Genomic DNA, 14,835 nt, shown 5'->3' on the forward strand with positions numbered 1-14,835 from the left:
AGACTGGCGTTTGCTTTCCAACTTTTGCGGTGCGCCAGCCTTATAAAACAATATTCAATCAATCAATCAATATTCAATTGAATCAATCAATATCAAGTTCAATCAATCAATCAATAAATTTATCAATTCAATCAATGAATATCCAATCAATTAATGAATATTCAGTTGAATCAATCAAAAAGTTTCAGTCCAATGAATCAATCCATTTTCAATAATATCAATCAATATTAAATCAATCAATCAATATTCAATCAATCAATGTTCAATCAATCAATGTTCAATCAAATCAATCAATCAATCAATGTTCAATCAATCAATGTTCAATCAATCAATGTTCAATCAATCGATACTCACTCAATTCAATGAATTGTAGTAAGTTTATGTTTAAGCCAAACAATATTTCAATTAATCAATCAATGTTCTGTGTTAATCATCAAGTCAATTAATTGTTTTCCATCAATAAGTCATCCACATAATCAAGTTGCACTTGCACCCTGTTAACAGCGACGCGAGTCAAGATGATTTGTGTTAAGCGCTATATGATGTATCTCTCCAACTGGCTCTTCGTTCTGTCAATTACAGAGACAATACTGTCCGCATAATAAGATGACCAGCCGTGACGATATATGGGTGTTGTCTAGTCCTTGATCGATAATTATCGTGTTGCAGCTTCACCCTGTTTAGAGTCAATAAGCCAATACGATTGGGTGAGCGAAGTCCTTCCTACTGGTACTTGGAAGTGTCCATCACGATAGCATTTATCACTGTATGGCAAGGAATGGCAGCTTTGGCCGGTCGTGACTAAGGCAAGGTCTTAGAATGATTGACAGCTTGGCTCCTTAGGCCTCTTTTTCTGAAATGGAAAGAACTCAGCGCAGAAAACAACTCAAAAGTAATATGGGGTGAGGAAGGGCGGGTAAATTTTCTTAAAAATTCACAGCAAACCCTAAGCGTGTAACATTTGGAAATGGTGTGAGAATGGAATGTACAAATGCTTGCGCATATATTGCGCGCGCATCATTCCACGTGGTGCGCTGTGATAAATGGATTTATAACGCATTCACTTCATAAATCCGATTATCACAGACTACCACTAAAAACAAGTGACACCATTTCTTAATTATTTATTTATTAAGCTTGGCATCATATGGCCACGGCTGGTTGCAAATCAATTATTTAAGATACATGTGTTCAGTGGGTGCCGACCCAATTGGTTTTTGGCACACCTCCAATCAAAGCAAACAATCAATCAATCAATCAATAGTAACTGTACACATGTCATTTTTTACACTATAAGACTGGCGTTTGCTTTCCAACTTTTGCGGTGCGCCAGCCTTATAAAACAATATTCAATCAATCAATCAATATTCAATTGAATCAATCAATATCAAGTTCAATCAATCAATCAATAAATTTATCAATTCAATCAATGAATATCCAATCAATTAATGAATATTCAGTTGAATCAATCAAAAAGTTTCAGTCCAATGAATCAATCCATTTTCAATAATATCAATCAATATTAAATCAATCAATCAATATTCAATCAATCAATGTTCAATCAATCAATGTTCAATCAAATCAATCAATCAATCAATGTTCAATCAATCAATGTTCAATCAATCAATGTTCAATCAATCGATACTCACTCAATTCAATGAATTGTAGTAAGTTTATGTTTAAGCCAAACAATATTTCAATTAATCAATGTTCTGTCAATTGTTTTCCATTGACCAGTTATCAAAATAATTATGTTGCAGCCGCGCCCTGTTCACAGCGGCGCTAGTCGAGATGAATTGTGTTAAGCTAAATCCGCCAAACGTGCATAGTTACTCATGTAATATGCACGCCGCCACAAACGTGGAGGTAGCTTAACACCCTACTCACAAAACCAGCCGTGACCCCAACCATATATATCAATGATACTACTTCTACTATAAATGATAATATTAAATCAAGTTGACAGTTCATTCTGTTTTTAAGACCGCTTTTAAATTTTAGCTTACTGCCAGACGAATTGAATATATAAAATATCCTCTGTTGTAACTAGATTAATGATGCTTGGTAACTGAGTTAATTACTTTTGCGATCTTTTTCCTTATCGAACTTCACCATCACAACTGGAAACGATACTGAACTATTTAAGGATTCGGCAGTTTTATCAAATGAATGCATATTTTTACACAGCCAAGGTTATTTGCCCCGCAATAGAATATCAGATTAGGAACCCCATTCTAGCACATTCCTCTCTTGCTTTGTTACATCATGCTAAAATGTACTGCTATAGATCGAAGCCTGTGATTAAAATGAACAGATGAACCAAATATCTCGAGAAAAAGTTCAAATGTCTTTCTTGTTTTATTGAACTGCAAGGTTTATAATCTATGAATGATAACATTTAAATTGTTCTCTTCCTAATAATTTAATTGATTCGCATGAAAGTAAGTAGCTTTTCAAGTTCTAAAAGAATATAATTTACATGTATAGTGCATATAGTTATATTGAGGCATAACACATCTGGTTTAAGGTTATATAAATAATAAATTACGAGGAACGTTTGCTCTTATTCGTAAATAATGGTGCATGATTAATAATTAACAATACAGAGAGTAACTGTGCCTCTTTACCTTACTGGCCACCCCCCTGCAGTTTAACGTCTACGTGGTGAAAGTACTCGTTTATAACGAGGTCCTACTTATGCAATGCTGAGTTTGAACTTAAAGTGCTTAGTATAAAAAGGGTTTCTTACTAAAGATAGGCAATTATCTACTGTTGGATACATATTATCATTAATCAGAACATGGGATGGAATACACTATTTATTTATAAATTGATGATGATAGTATGATAGATAAGATTCTTTATTTCCAAATCAGGGCCCTTTCAAGCATCACAAACAACAAGCATGATTTCTACAATTACAAACAGTACAGACAATTTATATGCATACTAAATAATCTACAGTACATGTATTTTTATATTGTAAAATTTGACACTGTATATGTAAGTAATGTTGATAAATGAAATAGTACTTCCGTGATGATAACATGTGAAGTGTGATCAAGTAATTCTAAGATGGAGATCTCAATTTAACAAGGTAAATCTAAAAACGTGTACAAGTCATTTATAAATATACTAAACACCAAACCAAACTGTATAGCTCTTACATATTTTGACGTCTGTTTATAAAGTTGTGTGATCTAATCGTAACCAAAATAACTTTACTACAATTATAGGTGTATAATCATATGTGGCTTTCCCGCAGCCAGTACGTCTGCGCTTACCGTGCTCAGCTAAAGAATATTACTGCTTAATCAGCCATATCGGAAAGAAATAAATATAAAGTGATTCAAAATTTTAAATGACATAAAAACAAATGGTCTTCATACAAATGAAAAGTTGCTGCATTTTTATGCCAATCATTGCATCGTGGGAACGCTGTTAACAGCGCGGGAAGACGGCACTGAAAGAATTGCACTTCATTTGAAGTGACTTTTAAGATTTATATGCCCTTCCTATCAGCAAAATCTTAGGTTTAATTAGCTTTTCGTCTGAATACAAACTTGACATGTATCAATTTCCAAACCCAGATGAATTAATTTTGTGACGGGAACAAATGTTCAACGCATTGAAGAATTCCCAATGCTGACAAAAATCGCCAAACGTGTCATCAATTTTGAGCGGATATCGGAGTTGGCTGAACTTGCAAAACAGAAAGACATCAAGATAAATAAATGCGTATCATATTTCGAACCAGACTTTGACCTGACGGCCCATTGAAAAAATATAATATTTCATTTGTGTTTAATTAATTTATTAATCACTTTATTTACTTATTTATTTGTGACGATGTGTAACAACAAATGGAAGGCGTTTGACATAGTAGTTATTCGAAGCCAAGTACGCAAAAAAAAATCATCTGGTTTTCTTGACAATAGTCTAAAAACGATTTTTTGTATCCATTTGCCAGGTAAAGATCTTATCAATGGTGCTATCATACCGATTATGGCCCTCCATCTATAAAATTTTGGGTTTATTGTTATGTGGATATTGATCCCCCTCCCTGATTTACGGGCCTAGTTTTTGATAGAGACGTTAAGAAAAAGAACAGCCATTCGCCCATAGGGATTTCACTCAGCAACATATACTGAATTTGTCTTGATACAGGTCTGCTGAAATTGATTTCAATTAATTAATTAATTAAATTTGCTCTTCACTCCCTAAATTAAATTTAAAAACATTTCTCAACTCATCGCCTAATTCTTGCTTTGGTGGACATGACATGCATAAATATTGAAAGTAGTTTAATATTTACTTAAGAATGACCGATGTTTATTAATTGAATGCATGCCTAGGAGTAACGAAATTTAAGGTTTTCTGTTTGAAAAAGTGTTTCCTCAGGCCGGGGTTGCAGATTTGTTGAGGACGGACACGAAGATGTTAATCGAAGGCAGAACAAGCTTAAAATACGTATTTTATAACAATATGCACATATATACACAATAAGTAACGATTGTTGACATCAAAACACTAGTCTTTCAATTGTATAAGGGATGCTAGCGAGGACAGTTAAATATTACAAGTGAGGATCAGGTTAATATTGCACGTAATGCAGCCATTACTTGCTATAAACTTAATTGATTTGTTTTTATAAATAATACATGCCCCCCTTTCAAGCTCATTGGTTGGTGAATAAATAAATTAGTCTTATTATTATAGCCTCATATATCGATAACATTAAGGCTCCAAGAAGTACATACTCGGGCGCTTACAACATCGGAACAATGACTGACGATGCCGAGCACGCGTAATTCAATTCACTGGGAGTTTTATGGAACCCGATCTTATCGTGTGCATAATTATATTTATATTGCTCTAAACTCTGTGGTTGAAGGGGGTGTGCTTAAATTTAGATTCTACTAAATGCAATACAGACCAATTGTGATGATTAGCTTATTCTTTGCCTTTTCCCACTGATTTTAACAGAATGATCGGTTAACTGTCCATTTAGTATTTTCTTGTGCATTTTTTAAAAATGTAATTGATACAACAGTGAAAATATTATACTAATAATTGATGTAGGCATACAAGATGACATACCGTTTGTGTTGTGTGTAGTAGTATTATGCATGTCCTCCTCATTGCATGCTGGTATTGCCGTTATTCTCTCACTTCATTTTGTAATGCCTTGTTTGGCTTTGGCGACTATAGATGTTGTGGACATCTTGGTCAATATTTACAGCAACAATACTCCTACAAGTAAGAGCCTCGGCTAACGTCCATACGCTCCTTACAGGCCTTCGGCTCAAAGTCAAAAACTCTAGCATGTTGAAGTACACTAACGGTACATTTAGTACAAACAAACAGTAAAACCTCGTCTTTGTACGCCACAGTCTTTTGACAATGTCATTGTGCAATATTCTAAATTTTCTTAAAAATTCACAGCAAACCCTAAGCGTGTAACATTTGGAAATGGTGTGAGAATGGAATGTACAAATGCTTGCGCATATATTGCGCGCGCATCATTCCACGTGGTGCGCTGTGATAAATGGATTTATAACGCATTCACTTCATAAATCCGATTATTGTTAAACTTCACTCGCTTACATATTTGTGTATAAGTTGGTATGCGTTATTATGCCTACAAAATATAGCTTCATTTGTATTTGACTTGCAAAAACTCACACTTTTCCCATAAATTCAGTATAGGTGGAAGTTTAGAAATGAAGTTGTGCATCATTATTTTAGGCAAAGTAACTATTATTCAATCAAAAGTGAATAAAAATTATAATTCGAATAAATATTCTTCAATCTTGTTATAAGAAGGATTTTTTTAATGATATGATATATTTGTATATATGTTAATCTGCTTTTTTATTTTTGATAAATAAAGAAAGATGGAAATTTAGTTTGAAATACATGTACTTAAGATTATTTTTGCAATGAATAACAGCTTTACCTATTTCATTGGTAACTTTGACTTTCCTATACCAGGCAAATACATAAGTTCCCATTCTCTGATCGTTACCAGTTCCGATTACGTCATTCTTGAAGTTCCTTGAATTTTGTGAATTGCAGGGCTTGTTTTCAGTGAAACCCGCTTGTAGTCTTAAATCTTCTGTGCAAACGCAATGCGTTTTCTACAATGATGTATAAAATCTAGTTAAAGCTTCTTTAACAATACAAAAAAAACCTAACCGGTATAAACTCTTGTAAAAAATTTTTTTACTTTAAAATGTTTATTAAAAGAGATTGTTTTTTCTCTTTCAACGTTTGGTCTCTACATCATTGATGAAATTGACACGTGGAATGTGATGTTCACTTTGTGTGACTCCCCATAGATCAGATATTCATACGAAGGAACAGATATATTTGGGATATGAAAGGTTGAAATTGTGTCAAGCAAAATCTTTTTAGTGTGTTTTATGTATTTAATTTTTATCCTTCGACTGAAAATGTATACACTTATGTACCCTAAGATTCTAAAACGTCAAAGAACTCACCTACTTTTTATTACCCCAAAAGTGTAATAAACATGAAATCTCTTTTATTTCCTAATAAGTACATAATTTGTTGAGTGATTTAATGTCTATGAAATAATACACGTTACACTTTCAAACACTTTAGCTGAAGGGGAGTGAGGACACAGTATTGAGATTGGCGATGTACTTTACAAAAATATATATACAAGGTAAAATAATATAAATAAACATATGGGAAAAAAAGACATATTCAACAACTTTCTTCACATTAGGATTATTAAGGACAATTAAAATTTTCTTAAATAATTTCACAATAAAAACGCAGTATTTTCTTTCGTAAAACGTGGCGGTTTTAAAAAAGCCTATGATTTGGATATACATAATCACAGATCCGAGCCTGTGTTCTGGTGTCGAAAAATCTAAATATGGACTTTACTTGTCTTTTTCAATTAGACTATTTAAAAGTGTCAAAGGAACCGAGTAAATTTTTGTGATGAAAACATAATTGTATATTTACATAAGATAGTAGTGAATCAAAGGAGACAACGTGTTTAAAAGGTTTATTGTAAGACCGATGTCCATGACTACGCTTACATCTCTGAGTATTATTAACGAGTCCCATCACATTAATTAAGGAATGAATTTAATAGCTACCCATTTTATACGGTATAAACTGGGTTGGGGCAGTTTACGCTTTATATAAAAAAGCGTAAACTGTTCCAATCCAGTTTATACCGCATAAATTGGGTAGCTATTAAATTCATTCCTTATAATTTAATTTTCATTCATTTGGTGTAAGAAAAAAAGATGATTGTCCTTAAAAAATGACTTCAATTTGTGCAAAATTTGAATGTAACGTCAGGCGGATAGATACGTTTTTGACGCAAGTCATTGTGACGTAGGCAACCCATTTTATACAAAATAAAGTAATTTTTTTGTCCAATCAAATAAAGCGTTACAACCAGAATTAAATTATTTCACATTGGAATAGTTCTTAATAAAAACACCGGAGTAGTTGCAGATGTCAGAGATGTTGTTGTGCTCTAGACTTGATGAAAACACATTTCAAAGCTTTCATAATTGCCATATATGTGGAAGTTTTAAGGGATTTAGTAACATTATTTTATTTTTTATAAAAACTTCCACTCTTTGTACTGCAAAATAAAGTGCAAATTAATTTCAGTGTGAATTAAACATCAAGAACAAAAATCGGGTAGTAACTTTTTAATATCACGCTTTCTTCTGTGGAAACACTTACGTTTATTCCGAATTCCTTGTAGCTGTTTCTCCAGTTTTCACATATTTGATGACATTGAGCAATAGGACCAAGTTTTGAACTGGACATCAACTGTTTATTGTAGGGAAAGTAATAATATAGGCTGCATCCTAGAAAAAGAAGAAAAACATAGTTTATTCACAGTGGTGTAAATGTGAACAATTTCATTTTTTTTCAGGGCCTTGAAACGATTTGTAACAACAAATATGTATGACCACTTTTTCAGTAGAAGGAAAGCTATGAAGAATTCTATAGATCAAGCTAGCTTTAAACTGAGCCCAAATTTGATAAAAAGCAAATTATTCCCATTTTAATCGGATGAATTAGATAGTAACTAACTTTGAAATGAGAAAGAATCTAAGGTTTGAATGGGATTTCTTTCAAAAATGCAAGAATTTTATCTGCCTCATTTGTTTTTTGTGTCTGTTTCTTCTTTAATATTTTCCCTTGATATACATGTGCTCCTTTAAGCTAGGAGAAATTACATGAACTTAATTGAAGTAAAATTTAAACCATCGTAAAAATCTATAATAAATATCAAACTACCTGCTAGTTCAAACCATGGAGTGAATGTTCCTGTGGCCCCTATCCAGTGAACATCCTTAGACATGTAGGTCGGAGCAGAGGATCTGTGTATGAGAACAGGGATATCTGTAATTGGAACACCAACACTGAGAGATGTGTTGGATACCACCAAATTACAGCTTTTTGACGCTTCACTCCAAGTCCGCATAGTCTCTTCAATGCACAGATCTATAATAGTAAAATTACATGTCTTTCATTCTTTTAATTGTATTACTTGAAGGAGATAAAAACAAAAGTTATAACCCCGAATGCAGATTTTGTATATACCTCAACCCAGTAAATTCAAAATTTAGAACATGATAAATGTGTTTGATGACGATACGAAGATTGAAAATGAAAATTGTTAATTTTTCTAAAAGTGATTTACATATATGACCATATAACTATGGACTGCTTCATAAATAGCAGTGTATCCATAGAAAAATCAGGGTTTTTTTTTTTTTTTTTTTTTTTTTTTTTTTTGTAAAAAAAAAACATATGTTAAATGAGTTCATAAGGTATACTAGTTTGTAGACTGCTACGTGTATATGGTCATATATGACGACCGAAAACGGTTTCCATAGAGTGCTTCATAGATAGCAATCTATCCAGAGCAAATTATCCCACATACTGCTATAGGCTACTAGATGTCATTCAGAGAGGCTTGTCTCTGCCAACCCTATAGAAGTATAAATAAAACCTAGAGAATTATATCTCTTCTGTAATAGACCAGATATTTAATGTTTTAAGTTTGAAAGTAAAACAAAAGATGATCAAAGGACTCGTCTGACGTCAACCTTTGTGCATCATGTTATTTCAAGGAAAGTGGTGCAAATTGTAGTAAAAAGTATGAGACAATTTTTGAGATAATGCGCTCATTTTAAGGAATCACATCAAAATAAAATCATTCTTGTTTCAGCAATGTCTTGATAAATACATCTTCATTTCTCAGTGAAATCATTGTATCCTCCTTTGATTTCAGCAAGCTGGTCCATTCAATGTGGAATTCAAATAAACAGCACGTGTGGTGCTTTCCTTAAAAAAACTATAGAGATATTTTCCCTACCCAATACAATACGATTCATTAAGTGCAAATTGTTGCTTCTAATTCCGTGGTGTCGTAATGGTCACGCCCATCAGAAATCTGCACATAACCAACAATATAGTATTGGGTAACTTCTAATTGTTATAACAAGTTAAAGTTCACATGAGAATTAGATCTCTGATCCGGGAAATTGTCTCTTTCTTTCAATAATAATCATCAGTGAAGTCTGTGCAATGAGGGAGAATATGACTTAACAAAACTATATATCTATCGAGAGAGAGAGAGAGAGAGAGAGAGAGAGAGAGAGGGTTTATCTGATGTTATCAGCTTAAACAAGGAAGAGAAATAGCAATCCTTAAGTTAAAGTCTGAACTAAAAGACGATTTTTTCCTCCATATATTTACATGCCCAATATCAATGGAACATTTTTTATAATTGTACTAATGCATAGGACACATCCTTTACCCTAATATTAGGCCTATAAAATTCATCAACCATTGTCTTTGTTGGAAATTACAATAAAGTTATAAAATACATGTAAATTAAAAATAACAGAATAATTGTAAAACTATTACCTTTGTCGACAATTTCACATAACGACTGAGATTGATGACACAGAATCAAAATCAGTAAACCTCCACAGAGAACAGTGCCCCCCATTGTATATTTCAATTAAAATGTCCTCAAATGGGGAATACCACACACTCTGTCGTCCCCGTTTGTAAACAGTCACCAAGATCTACATATATCCTTCCTGTTACTTCATTCAAGATAAACCTTCGAGTGCTTTAGTAAAATGGATTTCAGAATTCTTTGAATTCTTTACGTTTTCTGAAATATTTGCAAAATCGCCTAATATTTGTCGAAAAAATCATTATAAACATAATTGAAGTTAGTCGTTGAGCATCATCAAACGAGAGTAACGAAACTGCATAAATCTCAGGCCCACATTTATCAGGATATTTTGCATAATGTTATTTACTTTAACATTGCACATCAAAACGGAAAAAATAATTAAAAGCACTTTAAAGCGAAAATGTCAAATGGATGTTATACTTATTAAATGTATAATTCATTAAGATAGACAGAATTTCATAGATGTTTTAAGAGGTACACTCAAAGTTCCTAATCCTTTAAACTGTCATACTTGTCTAAAAATATATGTGTAATCTACTTACTAAAAAATTAATGTGACTACTATTGCAAACACTGATATTAGAAAATGATTCTAAAACTCAGTACACAGTTTGACTATAAGAAAAAGCAGTAAGATTTTTTCTTCTTGCTTTTCGATAAAATTAAGATTGATGTAACACATATACGCGTAACACATATATACATCACGTTTTTTTAACCTAATACTCACAGTTCACTTTCTAAGAATGAAATTCTTCAAAATCACATTTCAGTCTTTAATACTTTTAACACCAGTTAGCCAAGGTGAGTTCGATTTACCCTTACTACACTGGATTCCTAAACTTCATATAAATCATCACAAAGATACATTGCCGGGTCCAACAAATGTTCTACAAAGCCCCTATCTGTACTCCTTACAAATAAAGGAGAATCTTCAGATGTCTAGTGCCACAGTATATTCTAGAAATGGTGTAAATCAAACACTCCAAAGTGCTTTCAGAAAATTAAAAATCAACAAATTTTACTAAGGTCAGTAACATCAAAACGCACGATTTTTCGATTCTTTACAAACTATTCCTCACAATAAATTAAAAACTAGGCTTTTTGATATCACAGACAACTGCTTCTTCAATAAAATGAAAATATTCGAAACTTGCGATTGGTCATCAACAAAATAACTTTTCTAAAAAAACAAAATCACTCATTCCCCATTTACACAAGTACTATGAAGTTGATATTATCGTTATTGACAATATTTAATATGTCTTCGGAGATCAGGGGCCCGTTTCACAAAACTATCTTATGACTAAGATCTGTTTTAAGACCGAAAATTATCGTAAGATTGTACCGTAGCTGTTTCACAAAACTGTCATATCTTATGATAATCTTAAGATCTATCTTAATCTTAAGACAACCAGATACATGTCTTAAGACTAAAGTGAACATGGCGGCCGCCTATATTTTGGCTCAAAACAGAAGGAACTTAAGAAGAGAACGAGTATTTAGAGATAGGAACAACCCATTGGACTATATGACTGATGCAGATATCATTGATAAGTTCCGCCTTCCACGCCATTTAATTTTGAGTTTATGTGTAGAGCTTAATGCTCATCTAGCGCGTGATACTAGGAGGTCTCATGCTCTTCCTCCACCACTGCAAATCATGGTGGCACTCAGGTTTTATGCCAGTGGGAACTTTCAAACTGTCACTGATGATCTTCATGGCATAAGCAAAGCTAGTGTTTCAAGAGTAGTAAATGCTGTATCATCAGCTCTAGTAACTTTGAGTTCCCATTATATAAAATTTCCACAAGACGATAGAAGTATTAATAACACCATACTTGGCTTTTCTCGCATGGCAAATTTTCCTAACGTCATTGGAGCGATAGATGGAACTCATATTCCAATTAAAGCCCCGAAAAATGACGAGCATCTGTTTGTTAACAGAAAAAATTTTCATTCTATAAATGTAATGGCAGTTTGTGATTCCAGGACAAAATTTACTAACATAGTTGCCAAGTGGCCTGGTTCATCACACGATTCTTTTGTGTGGACAAATTCAACACTTAGTGATCTTTTTGAAAATGGATATATTATAAGAGGTTGGTTGCTTGGGGACAGTGCATACCCTCTGAAAAATTATCTGAAGACACCAGTCCTTAACCCAAGCAATCCCCGTGAATTAGCTTACAACGATGCGCATGCTAAGACGAGAAACCCTATTGAAAGAAGCTTCGGAGTGCTTAAAATGCGCTTTCGCTGCATTGATCATTCTGGTGGAACGCTTCTGTTTCATCCAACAAGAGCATGTAGAATTGTGACTGCCTGTGTTGTTCTGCACAACTTGTGCACTGATCACAATGTTCCGGTGCCACAAGCACAAAATCCTGGGGCATATCAACTTAATCCACCAGATATCTACGTCTATCAAGGACCCAATAATGACGGAGCCGAGATCCGCCAAAGATTGATTCTCTCTAGATTTTCAGGTGGCACCACAAAAAAAAACTGTGCATTCATGAAATATGGTGCCGTTTTCATTTTATGTATTTAGTAAGCATGGATTCGGAACCAAATACACATTAATATTTATTAGAAATATTTTGTTTATCTGTATATTATCCAACTGTTTGTGAAATGGGGAGGAGTGATAGAAAGTGATTTGGTTTTTATAAAATATTGGTAACTTTTATAAAAAGCGTTTGATGTCCAATTTTCCAATGCTCATAGTAAATAATAAAGTGTTCAAGTTATCGAGAACAAAAGTAAAATCCATCTACAAGGTTGGTCCCTTGACCCACAACTTTCAAAATTAAAATTCTATTATGCAGCAGCTGCTTACATACAATAATTGTTATTAATTATACCCTCTATCAAATAATTTTTATCACCAAATTTTGATGGAACAATTTTTGAACATCACCCATAGCGATTGTGAATTTGTTCTGTATCAAGATTGTTGTGATTGTAATGAGCACAAAAATAAATAACATATAGTAAATTGAACACATTTCTACAGGTTTTTTATTTATTTTCAGAGGGGGTGTTGACTGTTACTGTAGCGTCACGAACTATCCCCAGCTGACATAGGTGAAGAGCATGTTGTTCACGTTGTATTTGTAGTTGCTGCTCTGCAATTTCAAGTCGCCGTTCTTCAACTTTCAGTCGTTTTTCCTCCATTTCTAATCTTTTTTTCTCAACAACCAGCCTCTCTTCCTCTGTTGCAACTAGTCTCAATGTTATGTCATCATTACAAGAATTCTTTGAGCGTTTCTTTGCTGGCTGTACATGTACATCGGGAAGTCTTTTTCCTGTAATCAAAATTCATATTTTACAACCAGAAATACGAAATTCATGTAAACAAAATCGCGAAACTTTTTTTTCGTAAAATATATTAAAACATTAATTTTGTTATTTTATCTCAATTTCAAAATTTACATGGAGTATTATAAAATGGTGAATAAATGAGATATTTGTTTTCTCATTATGCTAAATAATTGTATGAAGAATTCATAAAACTACAAAATATCAGACAAAAAATTATCACTCAAAGTTGCATACGACTTTCCTTATAGTGTAGAGCATACCCACCTCTGTAGAAAAAAAAAATCAAACACTATGTATCCTCTCGTACCTTTGTAAGACATCTCACTTCAGTGCTATTTATTATTCACTATTTACAGGATTGGTGAAATAGACCAAGTAGTTTTAGGAACACCCCCCTTTCACCGGGAAGTCTAATGAGTATCACCCTTAAACCTACCATTTACAGCATCTGTGCTCTTGCTTGGTGACGTTTCCCTGGCCGACTCTGTCTCTAAAACGTCAATGCCCCCCTCAATTCCCGAAATTGAGGTTTCCCCGATGATACCTTCTATTTTCTCATCTATTGGTCTGAAGGCGGCCCCTGATGGCAAGGATCCTCCCCCTGTCTTTTTTTGCTCCCTCCTGTTTAGTGCCAACTTCTTTCTGCTTTCGCTGCTTAAGCAGGTCCACTTCTTTTTCATTTCTTCTCCGGACCTGATGTGATCTGTAGTATTTACAGCATTTACCTTGGTGGCTATTTTGTTCCATGTTTCCTTCTTCAAAGAATTGGAAACTGTTGAATTTTGCCTGGAAAATAGAATGTCTTTTCCTTTCTCCACTTCATCTGTTAACACAGTTATCTCAGCAGAGCTAAAATTTGGGCATCTTTTCAGAGACATTTTCTTACTAGAATTTTTTCTGAGCGCACGGACTTCGTACCCGTTTTGTGGCCACAGATGAATGCATTCGAATACCATTCATTTCGTGTATACAAGCGCAAATGGGGTGGTGGATCAAATTTAAAGTAAATTCATATGAAATATTTAACAATTCAAATTAAACATAATTAACTTTTATTTTATCAACAAACATACGCATTTTTTCAATACTTTTTGTCACACAATTTTCTCATTCGAATTAATTCATACATAATCATGGCACAATTAGCATTATTGACTCTGCTCCTACAACCCCCGCCCCACCAAAAATTTGAACATTGTACATGTATTTGGTACATTGAAATTTTATTTTCGAGCGTTTAACTCCTTTACAATATTTAAGATACACTTTTTAAAAAACAAAATTAAGAAAAAAAAATAACATAGCAGTGATTTGATTGGAAGAAAACTTAACATCGAGCAAGAATATTTTTATTTTAATTTTTATACAATTTCCTATAAAATTGTAGCATGAGATATATCTTAAGACTTGTCTTAAGAGATAGTTTTGTGAAACAGCAGTGACAGATCTTATGATTGTCGTAAGTCAGATCTTAAGATTGTCTTAAGATCTGTCTTAGGACAAAT

The 14,835-nt window shown here is 33.3% G+C and overlaps 3 protein-coding genes across 3 annotated transcripts; 1 reads left to right on the forward strand and 2 right to left on the reverse strand.

Moving 5' to 3' along the window:
* Positions 1 to 7,612: 7,612 nt before the first annotated feature.
* On the reverse strand, positions 7,613 to 10,011 carry LOC133174920 (uncharacterized). The gene is made up of 4 exons (XM_061310012.1): positions 9,943 to 10,011; positions 8,305 to 8,511; positions 7,741 to 7,868; positions 7,613 to 7,636 (listed from the first exon to the last, which is right to left on the reverse strand). The coding sequence occupies exons 2-4, from the start codon at positions 8,489 to 8,491 to the stop codon at positions 7,613 to 7,615; spliced, it is 339 nt and encodes a 112-aa protein (XP_061165996.1). The 5' UTR covers positions 8,492 to 8,511; positions 9,943 to 10,011.
* Positions 10,012 to 11,447: 1,436 nt separating this feature from the next.
* LOC133174921 (putative nuclease HARBI1) lies at positions 11,448 to 12,557 on the forward strand. Its single transcript, XM_061310013.1, has one exon. The coding sequence runs from the start codon at positions 11,448 to 11,450 to the stop codon at positions 12,555 to 12,557; it is 1,110 nt and encodes a 369-aa protein (XP_061165997.1).
* A 470-nt stretch (positions 12,558 to 13,027) lies between these two features.
* On the reverse strand, positions 13,028 to 14,281 carry LOC133175103 (myb-related transcription factor, partner of profilin-like). Its single transcript, XM_061310235.1, has 3 exons — positions 13,763 to 14,281; positions 13,621 to 13,654; positions 13,028 to 13,276 (listed from the first exon to the last, which is right to left on the reverse strand). The coding sequence occupies exons 1-3, from the start codon at positions 14,206 to 14,208 to the stop codon at positions 13,028 to 13,030; spliced, it is 729 nt and encodes a 242-aa protein (XP_061166219.1). The 5' UTR covers positions 14,209 to 14,281.
* Positions 14,282 to 14,835: the final 554 nt, after the last annotated feature.

The sequence above is a fragment of the Saccostrea echinata genome, unplaced genomic scaffold (assembly GCF_033153115.1).
Source record: "Saccostrea echinata isolate AGI-Se365-2 ecotype Australia unplaced genomic scaffold, CSIRO_AGI_Sech_v1 ptg000060l, whole genome shotgun sequence".
NCBI classification, from domain to species: domain Eukaryota; kingdom Metazoa; phylum Mollusca; class Bivalvia; order Ostreida; family Ostreidae; genus Saccostrea; species Saccostrea echinata.